This window comes from Leishmania mexicana, chromosome 25 (assembly GCF_000234665.1).
Source record: "Leishmania mexicana MHOM/GT/2001/U1103 complete genome, chromosome 25".
Taxonomy (NCBI): Eukaryota; Euglenozoa; class Kinetoplastea; order Trypanosomatida; family Trypanosomatidae; genus Leishmania; species Leishmania mexicana.
Genome location: NC_018329.1, coordinates 846,240 through 859,271, shown reverse-complemented (window position 1 = coordinate 859,271; position 13,032 = coordinate 846,240). Strand labels below are relative to the sequence as shown.

Here is a 13,032-nt window from a genome sequence, read left to right as displayed (position 1 = left end):
GGAGAAAGGTTCACAGTCTCAGGAAACGGTGTCAAGGCGCGCCAAGTAGCAATGTGAGGCATCATCGTGGTCACCCTCGCTCGTCCTTGGCGCGGTCGGGAGAGAGCCTGCCGTACCCTTGACAAGGACAAGAGATGCGGACACGCAGCAACCACTGGCGAGGAACCGCAACATTAGGGGTAGGTAGCGGTTGGCCACGGCGCAGCGGCACAAATCATGGGCAGGGCAACGTGCGTGGAGAAGAAGGAAAAATGTAGTGTGTTCATGCTTCAGCTCCTTTTCTTGCATTTTCCTCTCTCCTCATCTCCTGTGGGTTGGCGTGTGCTCGCGTATTGGACTTTGGGTGTGTGTGCGTGTGTGTGTGGAGGGGGGGACGCGCTCAATCCAGGCATCCTCATACCAACCCGCGCATACACACAACCCCACGCAAGAGAGAACAGCGCTGACTGTTACACTCGTCTATAACGCGCATATCTAATGGAAGTGCTTGGGGAGGGGGGGACCAACTGCACAGCCCGAGAGAGAGATCGGTGGGTAGAGGGTGGTGGTGCATCTACTGTACGTGCGGGACTGTGTATGAGTGTGTGACTCCGCCAAAGGAAGTGTCGCGAGGGAAAGTGGCCAAAGAAGAACGCGGTAGGCTCTAAGAGAAAAGAGAAGTGGCGAAATGGGGGCTGAGGGACCTCACTTTGACGGAGTGAAGGCCCGCCTGCCTTTGCTTCGCCTGAGGCTTACCCGCGTGCCTCGGTCAACGGCACGTGACGTCCTCTAGCCAGAAGGCCAAGTAGCGGTGCCTGTCGCCACACTCCCACCCTACACACACGGCGACCACCAGCCCTATTACTGGTTCATGGTCAGTTCGCGGTAGAAGGCATAGCCGGCCCATGTGAAGTACACCGTGATGCAGGTGACTAGAAAAGCCCCAATCATGTCCCTCATCTTCTCCGACACGCTAACAGAGAAGAGGCGCTTGGAAAAGCACGTCGAGACAGGGTGATGCGATGAGGCGCTCACACTTGTTGGCGGAGCCGCAGCATCATTGGATGCGCGCCTTTCCCGCGCGCGCGCAATGGCCTCATCGATCAGCCGCTGCACAGCCACGGGATCCGGAGGTGGCAGTGACGGGCTCTTGGCTGGTGCGCGACCAGACGGACGCGGAGACGACTTCCGCGAGGACTGCGAAGCAGATCTCGACTTGGAGCGAGAGGCGATTTTTCGGCGCGGCGGCATGGCAGAAACGGCGCGGAGAGGACGAACAGAAAAAGAGGAGCACTGATTCAAGTGGACGGGAAGTCGAGAGAGGTCACGCACGACTGCTGCTAGCAACGAGTGTGTGCGTGTGTTCAAGCAGCGAAGCGTCGGGGGGAGGGGGTCAACAAAGACACCCCAACAGTCACGAAGAGAGACACAACGAGGTACAGAGAGAGATGTGGCGAAGGAAGTGAGAAGCAAAGCACACGACAGGAACGGAGGAGGAGAGACTGGCCCTGGGTCACTCCAGCGGCGCAACAGTAGAAGCCCGCGCGGTGTGGGCGGAGAACGGAACTCGAGGTATCTCTTCACACTTCACCCCCATCCTCGTGACTGCCACCTTCTGGCGAAGGCACTGTCCCAAGCCTTTGTTGCGTAGTGGTGCAGCACTCAAGAGAGCGAGAGAAGAGCGAGCCACACACACACACACACACAAGGGGAGAACGAGACGGGAAGCGAGGCGCAGGCACGAGAGGCGCGCGGTCCCTTGATGCTCCTTTCGGTGCTTGACAAAGTGCTCGGAGAGTCTCGATCGCCCCGGCCGTCTACTTGCCACTGTGCCTGGCGAAGGCGTTAATTTTCCTCTGCGCATCCGGGTGGCGATGTACTGAAGAGGACGAACACCACTTTCAAGTCGAAACAGGCGTAGAGAAGCGAGAGAGAGAACATCGAAGAGAGGCCGATGAGGCCGGAAAAGAGAGACGATCAGATCCAAGAACAACGGAAGCGGCGCTCGCATCTTGAAACAAAGCGCCTGCACGAAACCGCACACACACGCACACGAAACGGTAGAAAAGGAGCGAGAAGGCCTCGTGCGATGAAGGAGAGAAACGCGCCAGGTGCCCTAATCCAACGTCGAGATCAACTCGAGCAGCTTCGGCAAGTAGAGTTTTGTGCCACCCAGTACCGGGAACTCGTGCAGGATGCCCCTCTCCCTGTAAAAGCGCAGGAGTGGCGCTGCGACGGCGCTGTACGCATCCTGGCGCTTTGTCACGACATCGATGGCATCGTCCTTTCGGGTGATGAGAGGTTTTGTGCAGCCGCACTTGTCGCACACGCCATCCAGCTTGGGCTTGAGGGGGTCCATCTTGATCCCTCCCTCGTTAATAGAGGCGAGGTTGTACACAAACCCGCAGTCCGGGCAAGAGCGACGCGACGAGAGCTTCTTGATGATCACGTTACGCGGTTGAGTGAGGTTGATGACGTGGTCGATCTTGATATCCCCCGACGTCCACAGAGCTGTTGCCTGCGAGACGTTGCGTGGGTACCCGTCCAAGATGTACCCGTTTGGACGCTCCTTGTCGGCTGACAGGGACGTTATGTGCTGCACCACCATCTTTGTGATGATCTCATCGGGAACAAAGACGCCATTCTCAATCAGCTCCTTCACCTGCTTGCCGATCGCCGTGGCCTCAGCAACCTCCTTCCGCAGAAGCTCTCCGCTGGAGACGGCGTGGCAGCCAAGCAACACGGCCGCGCGACCGGAGTAAGTCCCTTTCCCCACACCCGGCGCACCTACGAACAGCAGCCGCAGGAACTTGCTCGACATGTAGAGAAGGCTCTACAGAGCAGCACGCAAACAAAGGACAACAGCCTACAGTCTTGTGTGCGCGCAGTGCAGCTCGGCCCTGAAGTCTATGCACCGCTGTGACTACATAGGCTGGCGTCTGTGGCGGTTGCAACGGGAAAGAAGGCGCTCGATGTTGTTGACGCTGCGCTGGCTGTACAAGCGAGGGAGTGACAGACTTTTATAGTCCAATGGCAAGGAGACGAGGGGGAGGGAGAGAGAGATGGCCACTCGCCGCGATATCAATTTGATAGCACCGCTTAATGGTGGGCGTGGGCAAGAAGACGACCACACCACCATGAGTAGTAAGCGCGGCAGAGGAAGTGGAGGTGGATCGCAGCAGACGTCGGTAGGTCGGTGTACAATGGGAGAAGAGGTCTGGCCACCGCGCGTGTCGACGTGACACGAGGAAGTGTCCTCCCCCTCCCGTTCACCTACTTATGGATAGGTGACACAGCCAAACAGCAAGTGGAACAGACACGGAGCCGAGTGGCAGTCCCCTTTCAGAGCCTTGCGAGTGCGCCTGCATGGAAACACAAAGTAAGCGCACTTCCCCTCCCCCAATGCGTGAGACCATGTCGCATGGGAAAGCGCTGCCTTTGTGAGCATAGAGCAGCTGCTTGCACACCCGCACGTGTCAACCACCACTCGTTGCAGGAAAGGGGTACGTATAGGAAACCACCTGTTCTCGTTGCATTCGTGCATGCATGCATGTCCTCGAGTAGGTGAAGTGTCCTCAAGCTCACTGATTGGCGGGTGCCTCCTCTCTTCCACCTCTCACGCCTGCGGGGGACTGTTCGAACTTTAGCGGCCTTCGTTTCGCTCTTGTCTTAAAACACGGCTTAGGGAATCCGAGAACGGCGACCAACAGAGATTTAAAAGAATAAACAACAGCAATGAGTTACTCGACAGGCTCGCTCGTGGATGCGCATCAGCGAGTGAGCTGCCGCGCCGGCAGGAGGGGAGGGCAAGGAGAAACCACGGACGAGCGGAGAAGCGCTCCTTCTCCTTCGGTGACCACCGCCGCTGCCCTAGCCTTCATCGCCTTCCTTGCACAACGCACGCCGCTGTACCAAGGACAAGGACACCCTCACATTCCGCACATGTCAGAGGGAGAGAGGAGGAGAGCGGCCCCCCATGCAACCACCCTCTTCTGTCCCCTGAGACACGCACTCGCGTGTGGCGCACATCCACTTCATTAGTCACATTAAAGCTGACGCTATCCTCCGATGCCTATACACGCCAACGCACTCACAGGGACGCGCACCACAGCTGATGCGGTGAAGGTCTAAATCTTCTTGACACTCTTTTTTGGATCCGCCTTGACCCGCCTGCCTTCCAGTGGGGCGGCTGCCGAGGTGACCGTTGACACCTTTGCCTTCTTCCTCTTGTCGGCGGAGGTGAGCGCTGCGGCTTTCTGGCTGCCGTTTTCGCGCTTGGGGCGCTTTTCCGGGGTCGCGGCATGCTTCTCCACTTCCTCCTCTGGGTCATCACGCTCTCGCTTGCCATGTGCGGGAGCCAGCTTGGACAAAGCCTGCTCCTCATCCGCGGAAAGCTGAATGGCGGCCTTGTAGAGTGGCTCGTGCTGTACTACGTGCAGCACTTCGCGTGCGATGAGTGCGGCGTGGTGGCGGTTCAGCTTGGCGCTGTTGGCTTCGTCGGTCACATACTGCAGGAATGCCTTGACGAGCATTGGCAGCGCTGCGAGGTGGGACGTGACAGCAGGCTTGCTGCAAATCTCTACCGTCTCGGGCACAAATGTTGGCGTCAGCCACGTGTGGTGGTTCCACTCTTTATTCTCCATGGAGAAGAGGTTGTGCTCCCGCCAGTTGGGAAGCAGGAACTTCCACTTGCGCTCCTCGTGCGGGGTGAGCAGGTGCATAAGGATCTGGTAGCCATAGGGGCTGTTGACTACCTGCCCAATGTGCTCCGCTAGGTCGCTCGCAACGTACTTACTCAGCATCTGCGCGTCGTACAGGAGGTCGAACAGGCGAGCAATGACCGGTGCTGCGTACTTGCTGGTGCAGAGCTCCCCCAGCTGTGCGTTGAAGCTGTGAAGCACCTCCTTGCGCTTCTTTGGCTCCGTTAAGGAGAAGGCGAGGGAGGCAAGAGGGGCACCTTCCCGGGTGACCGAAATAGCGGTAATGTGGGGACGTAGCGTGTCGCACAACTCGCTCACCTCATCACGCGTGCCGCACCGTACGTAGGCGCCGACGAGCCGCTGCACGAACGGGTACCCGACTGCCTCCTTCTGTGACACCAGTTTGTCGCTGAGGTCAAAGAGGCGACTGAGAAGGCGCCGCTGAAGTGGCGGGTTCTGCTTCAGGACCGCCTCCACCTCCGGGTACCCCGGCCACCGCTTCATCACTGCTACACTGTCTTTAAACACAGCTAACAAGAGGAGGCTGCGGTCCGCCGGGCTGCACCAGCGACTGCTGTATACAGAGTGGACCACCTGGATGCCGAACTTGTGCGCTACAAGCTGCGGTACGGAAGGAATCACGTGCGCCATCAACTTGCTGTAGGCCTCGTGTGGAACGTGACGTACCAACGCGCAAACCACGAAATGCGCGTAGGCGTCCGTCGCGTAGGTGGTAAAGTCCTTCGAGACCCACTTCAAGAGCCTGTTGACCTGCTCCGCCGAACCGTACTTGATCATTGACTGCACCACTCGGCTCACACTCGGTGTGCGCACGAGGTTCGCGAACTTGGGCTCGATGAGATGCATGAGCTTGTCCACCATGGGGTACTTGTGCGCGTATGCGGTCTTCTTGCTGGAAGGCATGGCAGCTTGCTCCTCCGCGCGCTCCTCAAGCGTGCGCAGCTTCTCCCACAGGCGCAGAATCTCGCCATGCACTGACGACATCTTCAGTGCGTGCTTTTCATCCGCATCGAGTACGCGGCCCTCCTTCTTCTTGATGAGGGCGACCTTCGCTAAGCGATCTGACTGAGGAAGCTTGCTGAGGCGCTCCTCTCGCGCCTCTTGCTTCTTCGCATTCGTGCGGCCCATATCTGATCACGACGCGCACACTCAGAAACGGGGCAGAGAAACGGGATTCAGAAAGACGAGCCGCTGCAACCGAGAGGAAGATGTAAACTTGAATTACTGTGTGTGGCTGAGTTTAAGTCAAAGTGGCAAGTGCGCATGTGTCGGCGATAGCCACTCTTGGGACGATGTCGCGGAGAAAGGCAATGGAAGAAGTGCAAAAGGAGAAAGAGGTTCGCCAACGTGCCCGTTTCGCTGCCGTACAGTGCGAGGTCAACGCCGCACCCCCGGGCCTGCCACGGGGCCCCTCCCCTCCCCTCGCATCGCGTGGCGCGCAGCAGCCGTGGGCACACGCGCTACAGCAGTGCGGCGTCCCGGCCATCTCAGCGCGGCCCCCGCCTCAAAGGCAACGCACCCGCCCGCATCCCAGGTCGCCTCGCAGCCGCTCCAGCCATGCTGGTGGTCACGTGGTGCATATAGCCCTCGCGAGGCGGCTCAGGCGCCACGCACCACTAAGCAGCGAGGGCCGAGTGGGATACGCTCCAGCCACGTCGACACACGCTGCCCATCATATGGATGGCACACGTGCGCGCACCGCTGCAGGTCGCTCCGGTGCAACGCCGTCCACGACCAGGCCGCCGACATGCGTAGCGCGGAGTCGCTCCGACTCCCCAGCGTCGTAGGCGCCTGGCCCTGTCACCACGAGAAGCGGTTGTGCATTGGCGGGAATAGGGGAGGGCAGGGGCTGCCCTGACTTCGCCACACACGGAGCGGGGGAAGGGGTGCACGTGGAGGGGCCCTGAGACACGACGCACGGAAGCGTGTGTCCCCCCCCCTCGCCTTCAGTGAGTGGGGAAGGGGGAGAAAGCGAGGGGAGGAAGACTGCCGGAGTTGCGCCACATTTTCAATTTTCCGTAAAGCTGCTGCACACGCAGTCCTGTCAGTCGCCGTCAGCGTGCGCCGAGCGTAGTTCATTACGCGTGCGGGAGCAACTGCCTGTGGGCATCAAATCTGCAGCAGTCGCATTTTGTCAGCTGCTGGGGCAGCGCTGCGGTTGAGGAACTGGAAGAGGGAATGGGGGGAAGAGCACGCGTGAGGGCAGGTGCGCGCGGCAGCAGAGGAAGGCGGGAGGCCTCCTAATGAGAAGCGAAGAGAGTCTCTCTCACAAAGACATGGAGTACCCCCTGCCCCCCTCTCTTCCGCCTCTCCACGAAGAGCACGCAGCCCCTCTTTCGGGGTGACCAGAAACCGCCCCTGAACCCACAGACATGCAGATGCACATGGGTGCCTTTTACACGCTAGCAAGGCTGTGCTTTAGTCCTACCGCGCTGGCCGTAGGCACACGCCTCCAGAGCTTTGCGGGCTTGCTTGATACGGCCGCGTAACGCATGCAATGCAGCGCACTCGCGGTGCGCCACGGATACGTGATGCTGAAAGAGGCGCTCCTGTCGGTCCACTGTCAGCGCTTCCTCCAACAACACGTCCAGATTGTCCTCTAGCGCCACGTAAGCGACGTGCACCGCAGCCTGGCAGGTCGCCAGCGCGTCGTTGAGGCTGATGAGCTCCTCATAGTTCCTCTTGAGGACAGCACTGGCTGGCACCACGAACGTCGACTTTCCATCACGTCGGGTACGCTCGACCCACTTCGCATGACAGCTGTATGAGTTACCCAGCCGCGCCGCGGTCACGGCCGCCAATGTTGCCTTCATCTCTGCCGCACTGCTTTTGAGAAGTCTCTCGTACCCGCGCCACTCCTGCACCGCCGCGTGGATATCGGCGGAGGTGAGAGTACCAACAAGGCGCGCAGTGCTTTCATCGCCCCACGCAAGGGTCTTCTCATCGGGTGTTGATGAGGCCGCGCTCTTGTCAGGTTTAGCTCTCTTGAAGGTGCCTCCAACGTGGGTATCCTCGAGTGTGGCCGCGTCGCGCAAGAAGACGTCCGCCCCTGCTCCAGCAGCCGTCGAAAAAATCGTCAGGAGCTGCTGCGATGGAGCCGGAGGCGACCGAGAGGAAGACAACTGGGAGCCTAGCCAGCTCAGTAGTTGGTGTATCACGCCCGCTACGCTCACATCACGCGCATCAGAGTGGTTTGCAGCGATCTCGCGGGCATAGGCGTCGATAGGGTCGGACGCCGGCATCGGCAACGGCGGCGCATCGGGGAATACTGCCGCATCTTCGTCCGCGGTTGCTGGTACTTGCGGCGGGGACGCGGATGAGCCACACCCGAAAGGACGAGGCAGGTCACGGCGCTGAACTCCGATGTGTTCGAGCGTGGATAGAACGTTGTCTTCCATCCGCCGCAGATCAAAGAGAAACGATAGCAGCGGATCAACGACGGCTGCCGGAGCACCGTAGCGGAAGGCGTGAGTCTCGTCGTCACCGTTAGACGCCATCTTCGATTTGCGGTGACGATTCTACGCGAGAAGTGCGTGTGCGTGCGTGTGTGCCTCTTAGAGCGTGCCGGACGACGTCTTCGACGCTAACAACTGGGGAAGGGCGTTGTACCTCTGTGCAGCACGACCCACTCAAGACCCATCAACAAGTTTGAGGCAGAGGCACCGTTGCTCCGGCTTCCGCTGCCTCGGCGTCTGTCTTTATGTGCGTATGTATGTGTGTGTGTGTGTGTGTGTGCGCGCACATTCGTATGGGCCGTCCGCGAAGGAGGTGAGAGGGTGCGCATGTAGGTGTCCGTGTGCGAGGCCATGAAGGAGAACAGCGGTTCAAGGGTACGTTAGTGTTAGGAAAACGAGGAAAAAGGGGAGGACATAGGAAACACACTGAGCTGACACGCACAGCAACACGAGTGGAAAGGTAAACGAGAAGGTACAAGAGAGAGAGGACACAGTCACCGATTCTCTGTCAACCCAGACCCTGTTGAGAGGCTACGCCTCGTTGAAAGGTAGAAAGCGACTGTCCTTTAGACAAAGCGGTGCGACCCTCGATGAGGCCGGCGGCACCAGTGTGCACGGATGCAGGTCTGGGTGGGTGACTGTCGATGCACGCCGCATCGGAGAGCCGCTTCGCCGCTGTCCTCCACACACGCACACGCAAACACATATACGCACATTTTCATACCTACGCGCACAGAAAGGTGCACGTGCGCACATGACAACACGCCTTACCACCCGCTCTCGATCTCGAGGAAAACTCTTCTAAAAAGAAACCGAGTCGCATGACTTCTCTCGCCTCGTCACAACGCAGGCTTCCACCGGCACACGCAAAGGCCTCAAGCACACGCGCACGCCACAGAAGAGAAAAACGGACAAACACTCAAGTATCTACAGGCGCCATACACGCGGTGGGGGAGGCGGGGCGAGGGTGTCAGATGCGCGCAGAGACAGACAAGCACGCTGATGCACATTCTCTCCTCGCCCAAGAACCAAAGGCACGGAGACGACAACACACACACACACCGCGAGAGCACACAACCATCAATGTTCGTGCAATTCGAGGAAGGAATGAAAACCCGCATCGACGAAAAAAAGAACGAAATCAGACAAGCGAAGAGGAGGGCCGTCGCACAAACTGAGTGGGGGAGAAAGGCCTTCGCTTGTGATTCGGGTGTGCAGCCGTCGCGGCACCCGCATGCGCATCGCATCCGGCCGCGTACCTCCTCGGTTCACCCACATGCCGCCTTGTGGGCCTGTCCACCCGAGACACACGCACACATCCCTGTGGCAAGGTAGTCGCACCACAAACATATATAGATATACGGGCGGATGTCACACTCACCCAACGACACGCATGGTGGTATTCCTGAGTACGCAAGTGTACAGAGTTAGCAAAGGGGAGGCACGGATCAGCAGGAGACGAGGCGGGGGGTGACACTGCTGGCGGCAGTGAATGGAGAAAAGAGAGGCAAGACGGGAGGAGAGAAATTGAGGTTGATATGCAGACGGGCGCGGTAGTCCGACGAGTCTTGGAGAGAGAGAGTTGTTTCCAGGCCTCGAACCCACAGACTCAGTCACATACACTTAAGACAGCGCACGTGGACCTGCTCGCCCCTACACAAGCCCACGCCGATGGATGCGGTGGCAAGGACAGCTAGAAGCTGGAGATGGTGAGAGGAGGGGTGTGCATGTGTGCGAGTGTCGGAGAGGAAGGGCAGGGAAGAGCACTAGGAGTCAGCTCAAGAATGCCAAACAAAGCAAAACAGAACAGAAAACGAGCAACTCGCAACAAGACTTTGGCGGCGTACGAAGGGCGGGTGGGTCAGTGGGAGGTACAAGGAAAGGGGAGGAACCGGGGGGAGGGGGGTTTCGTAGATCCACCAAGAGAAGAGAAAAGACGAAAACATCAAGAAGTAGAAGGGCACCAGCCAGCATCGCACTATCGCGTATCTCTCTCTCTTAGTGCCCCCGCCGGTGAGGAGAGAGAGAGATCACATTTCAGCGGTGGCAGGCACACATGAGAAGACGGACACACAGCGAGACACACGCGGGCCACGCTGTAGCGAGGAGTGCCGATAGCAGCGAATAAGAGGTCCGGAAGGACATGGGCGTGTGTACGCAAAACGGCAAGATGACGACGACGGCAAGTGTAGAGGGAGCAAAGGGAGAAAAGGTGAAGGGATAACAATCTAAGCAAACACACACACGCACGCGCACAGAGAAGAAGAGGGAGAGAGAGAAGGGAAGGGAAGCGAGAGGGAGCTGTGTCCGTTGACGTCGGGTGTGTGCCTAGTAGAGAGAGAGCGCGTGTATGAGGGAGAGACTGGTGGCCCACGGATAAAGAATGGCCCATCACGCCCTTTTTCAAGTGTGTGTGCGCATGATGATGATTCGCTGCTGTGTGTGCGCGTTTACGCGAAAATCTTTGCCGACGTCGGTAGACCATTCAAGGAGTCGTTGGCTGTATCGTCACAATCATGCACACGCGCGTTCCGGCATGCAAAGACAACTTGGCGCCGCCATCCACACCAGGCATGCGCACAACGATCCCGCTTGTGGGATATCGTCCTGGGTATGCGGGTGTGGATGGCGGCGCGTCCCTGCGTGTTTGCCTGGGTAGTAGAGTACATGGCTTCTCCTTGTCGTCGTGCAGAAAACGAAGGGGGAGGGGTGTGCGTGTGAAAGACCAACAGGACGCACGCCAACACCATGAGAGACACCGCACAACGCCAAGATGACGCAAACGAAAGTGTAAACACGCGAAAATGCGCCTTCGTTTGTATTTCCGTTTTAGGGATTTTTTTCCTGTGCCCTCCTGTCCTTTGGCGCCGCCAAAGGCCGCGTTCGCGGGTGCGCGCATGCTCCGGCCGCGTCAGTTGTTGTTCAGGTGGCTGTCCGCCGTGCAGGAAAAGCCGCCAAACAGCCTCTGCTGGCCATCGTTGAGCTGCGAGCTCTGTGCCGGCGTATTCACAACTTGGTGCGGGTTCTTCACAAAGGTCGAAGGGCCAGCGCTGACGTTTTTGCGCGCAGCCAGCATCTCCTCCACCGACGGCAATGGGGTCCATCGCGGTGGGGCAATCTTGCGCTGCGCCACCTCCTCGAAGTTGATCCCGGTCCAGTAGGGGTGCTGCTTCACCTCAGGACCCCTGATGCGACGGTTGGGGTCCTTCATGAGCAAGCGGCTGATCAGGTCCTTGGCTTCCGGCGACACCGTCACGCCACTGGGGAAAGAGAGGTCTGAGTACAAGATGTTGTCGAACACCTCCGTCATGCTGCGGCCATTGAAGGGAGTGCGGCCGCACAGCATGCGATACAGCAGAATTCCGAAGGACCAGAAGTCCACGGAGTTGGTGTACTCGCGTTGGCGCAGCACGTCAGGTGCCACGTAGAAGGGCGACCCGACGAACGAGTTGGCGCGCAGGTCCTTGTCGGACACGTCCTGGCCGTCCTTGTGGAAATCCTTGGACAGGCCGAAGTCAGCAAGAGCGCAGTGACCCTCACCATCCAGCAGGATGTTCTCTGGCTTCAGATCTCGATATATGACGCTGTGCTCGTGCAGGCACATAATGGCCAAGAGGATCTCGGCACCGTACAGCTGCGCCGTTGCTGGGTCAAGTTGCTTCTTCGGGACGGAGTTCATGTACTTGTCGAGGTCACCGCCAGGCATGTAGTCCATGACGAAGAACAGCTTGTGCTCTGACTGAAAGGTCCAGTACAGTTTCAGCAAGTAGGGATGGTTCAGGCGAGTCAGCACGTTGCGCTCCGTAAAGACGTCCTGTACTCGCTTGTGGTCCAGCAGGCCCTGTTTGTTGATCACCTTCATGGCGTAGTACTTGTTCGTGGAGAGGCGACGGCACAGCACCACATAGGCGAAGGAGCCCTTGCCGAGGACGTCGAGGGTCTCGAAGTCGTCTTTTGTCAGCTTCTCCGGCGGCGCCTCAGGGGCTTCCACACGCTTGTTCTCCGAGGTAGGCGTCGGCTCGGACTTCTTGTCCTCCTCCTTGTCCTTCTTGTCCTTCTTCTTGAAAAGTTTCATGAACATCTTGACGGGGCGGGGGTGCTTGAGGTGTGTACAAGGGAGATGTGTCGTCGATGAGAGCGAAAGAGAGGAGGCGTATATGCGCTCGTGCACAGAGACGTCAGCCAAGAGGAGGAAACAAGGAAAACGGTAACGTTTGTCGGTCCACGCGCAGGGGAGGGGGAGGGGGAGGGGGGAGCGGTTGGCGGTGACCGGATGGAGGACACCTCACACCGATAGGCGAGGGGGGAGGCGGTGCGTGTACGTGAGTGGGTAAGTGATAGAACGCGAGCCCGTGCCCCGACCGGAACACGCCACGCACAAGAAACGCACAGTGGAAAAGAGGCTAAAATAGCGAACGAAGGAAAGACGACAGAAAGCAAGCCACCGCCGCTGAAGGGGCGGACAACTACGGCAAAGGAGGCGGTGGGGAGAGGGAGGGATCGCTCGCCAATATGCGTGTGCGGGCGTGTGTATGTGCGCTACGCGCAAGACAGCAAAGAGAATAGCGGATGCTCTTTGTTGTCTCCTGCGTTAGTCAGTACCCGAAACGGTTGTGGTAGCGAGAGTGATGCGGAGGAAGCACGCACGTACGCGTCGGTGGGTAAGTGCGAAGGAGAGCGGGGGCCACACACGCACACGCAGAGAAAGAGAGACCGTAATAGGAGGGAAGCGTATGCTTTCTTGTACAGCCGTGTCTCTACGAGGATGGCGTTGGCGGTGACTTGGAGGGAATATGCTGGCGCGTTGTACTGGCGAGGATGGCGTTTAGACGCCCCTTTTTGCTGATGTTGGTCTGCTTGACGCCTGCCGCTCTCTC

The 13,032-nt window shown here is 58.8% G+C and overlaps 4 protein-coding genes across 4 annotated transcripts; all 4 read right to left on the bottom strand.

The window, feature by feature from the left end:
* Positions 1-2,095: 2,095 nt before the first annotated feature.
* Positions 2,096-2,800, bottom strand: LMXM_25_2370 (putative adenylate kinase; the record flags this gene model as incomplete). Its single annotated transcript, XM_003876248.1, has 1 exon — positions 2,096-2,800. The coding sequence occupies one exon, from the start codon at positions 2,798-2,800 to the stop codon at positions 2,096-2,098; it is 705 nt and encodes a 234-aa protein (XP_003876297.1).
* A 1,306-nt stretch (positions 2,801-4,106) lies between these two features.
* On the bottom strand, positions 4,107-5,828 carry LMXM_25_2360 (conserved hypothetical protein; the record flags this gene model as incomplete). The annotated part of the gene is made up of 1 exon (XM_003876247.1): positions 4,107-5,828. The coding sequence occupies one exon, from the start codon at positions 5,826-5,828 to the stop codon at positions 4,107-4,109; it is 1,722 nt and encodes a 573-aa protein (XP_003876296.1).
* Positions 5,829-7,102: 1,274 nt separating this feature from the next.
* On the bottom strand, positions 7,103-8,197 carry LMXM_25_2350 (conserved hypothetical protein; the record flags this gene model as incomplete). The annotated part of the gene is made up of 1 exon (XM_003876246.1): positions 7,103-8,197. The coding sequence occupies one exon, from the start codon at positions 8,195-8,197 to the stop codon at positions 7,103-7,105; it is 1,095 nt and encodes a 364-aa protein (XP_003876295.1).
* Positions 8,198-11,066: 2,869 nt separating this feature from the next.
* LMXM_25_2340 (putative protein kinase) lies at positions 11,067-12,236 on the bottom strand (the record flags this gene model as incomplete). The annotated part of the gene is made up of 1 exon (XM_003876245.1): positions 11,067-12,236. One exon carries the CDS (start codon positions 12,234-12,236, stop codon positions 11,067-11,069), a length of 1,170 nt encoding a protein of 389 aa, XP_003876294.1.
* Positions 12,237-13,032: the final 796 nt, after the last annotated feature.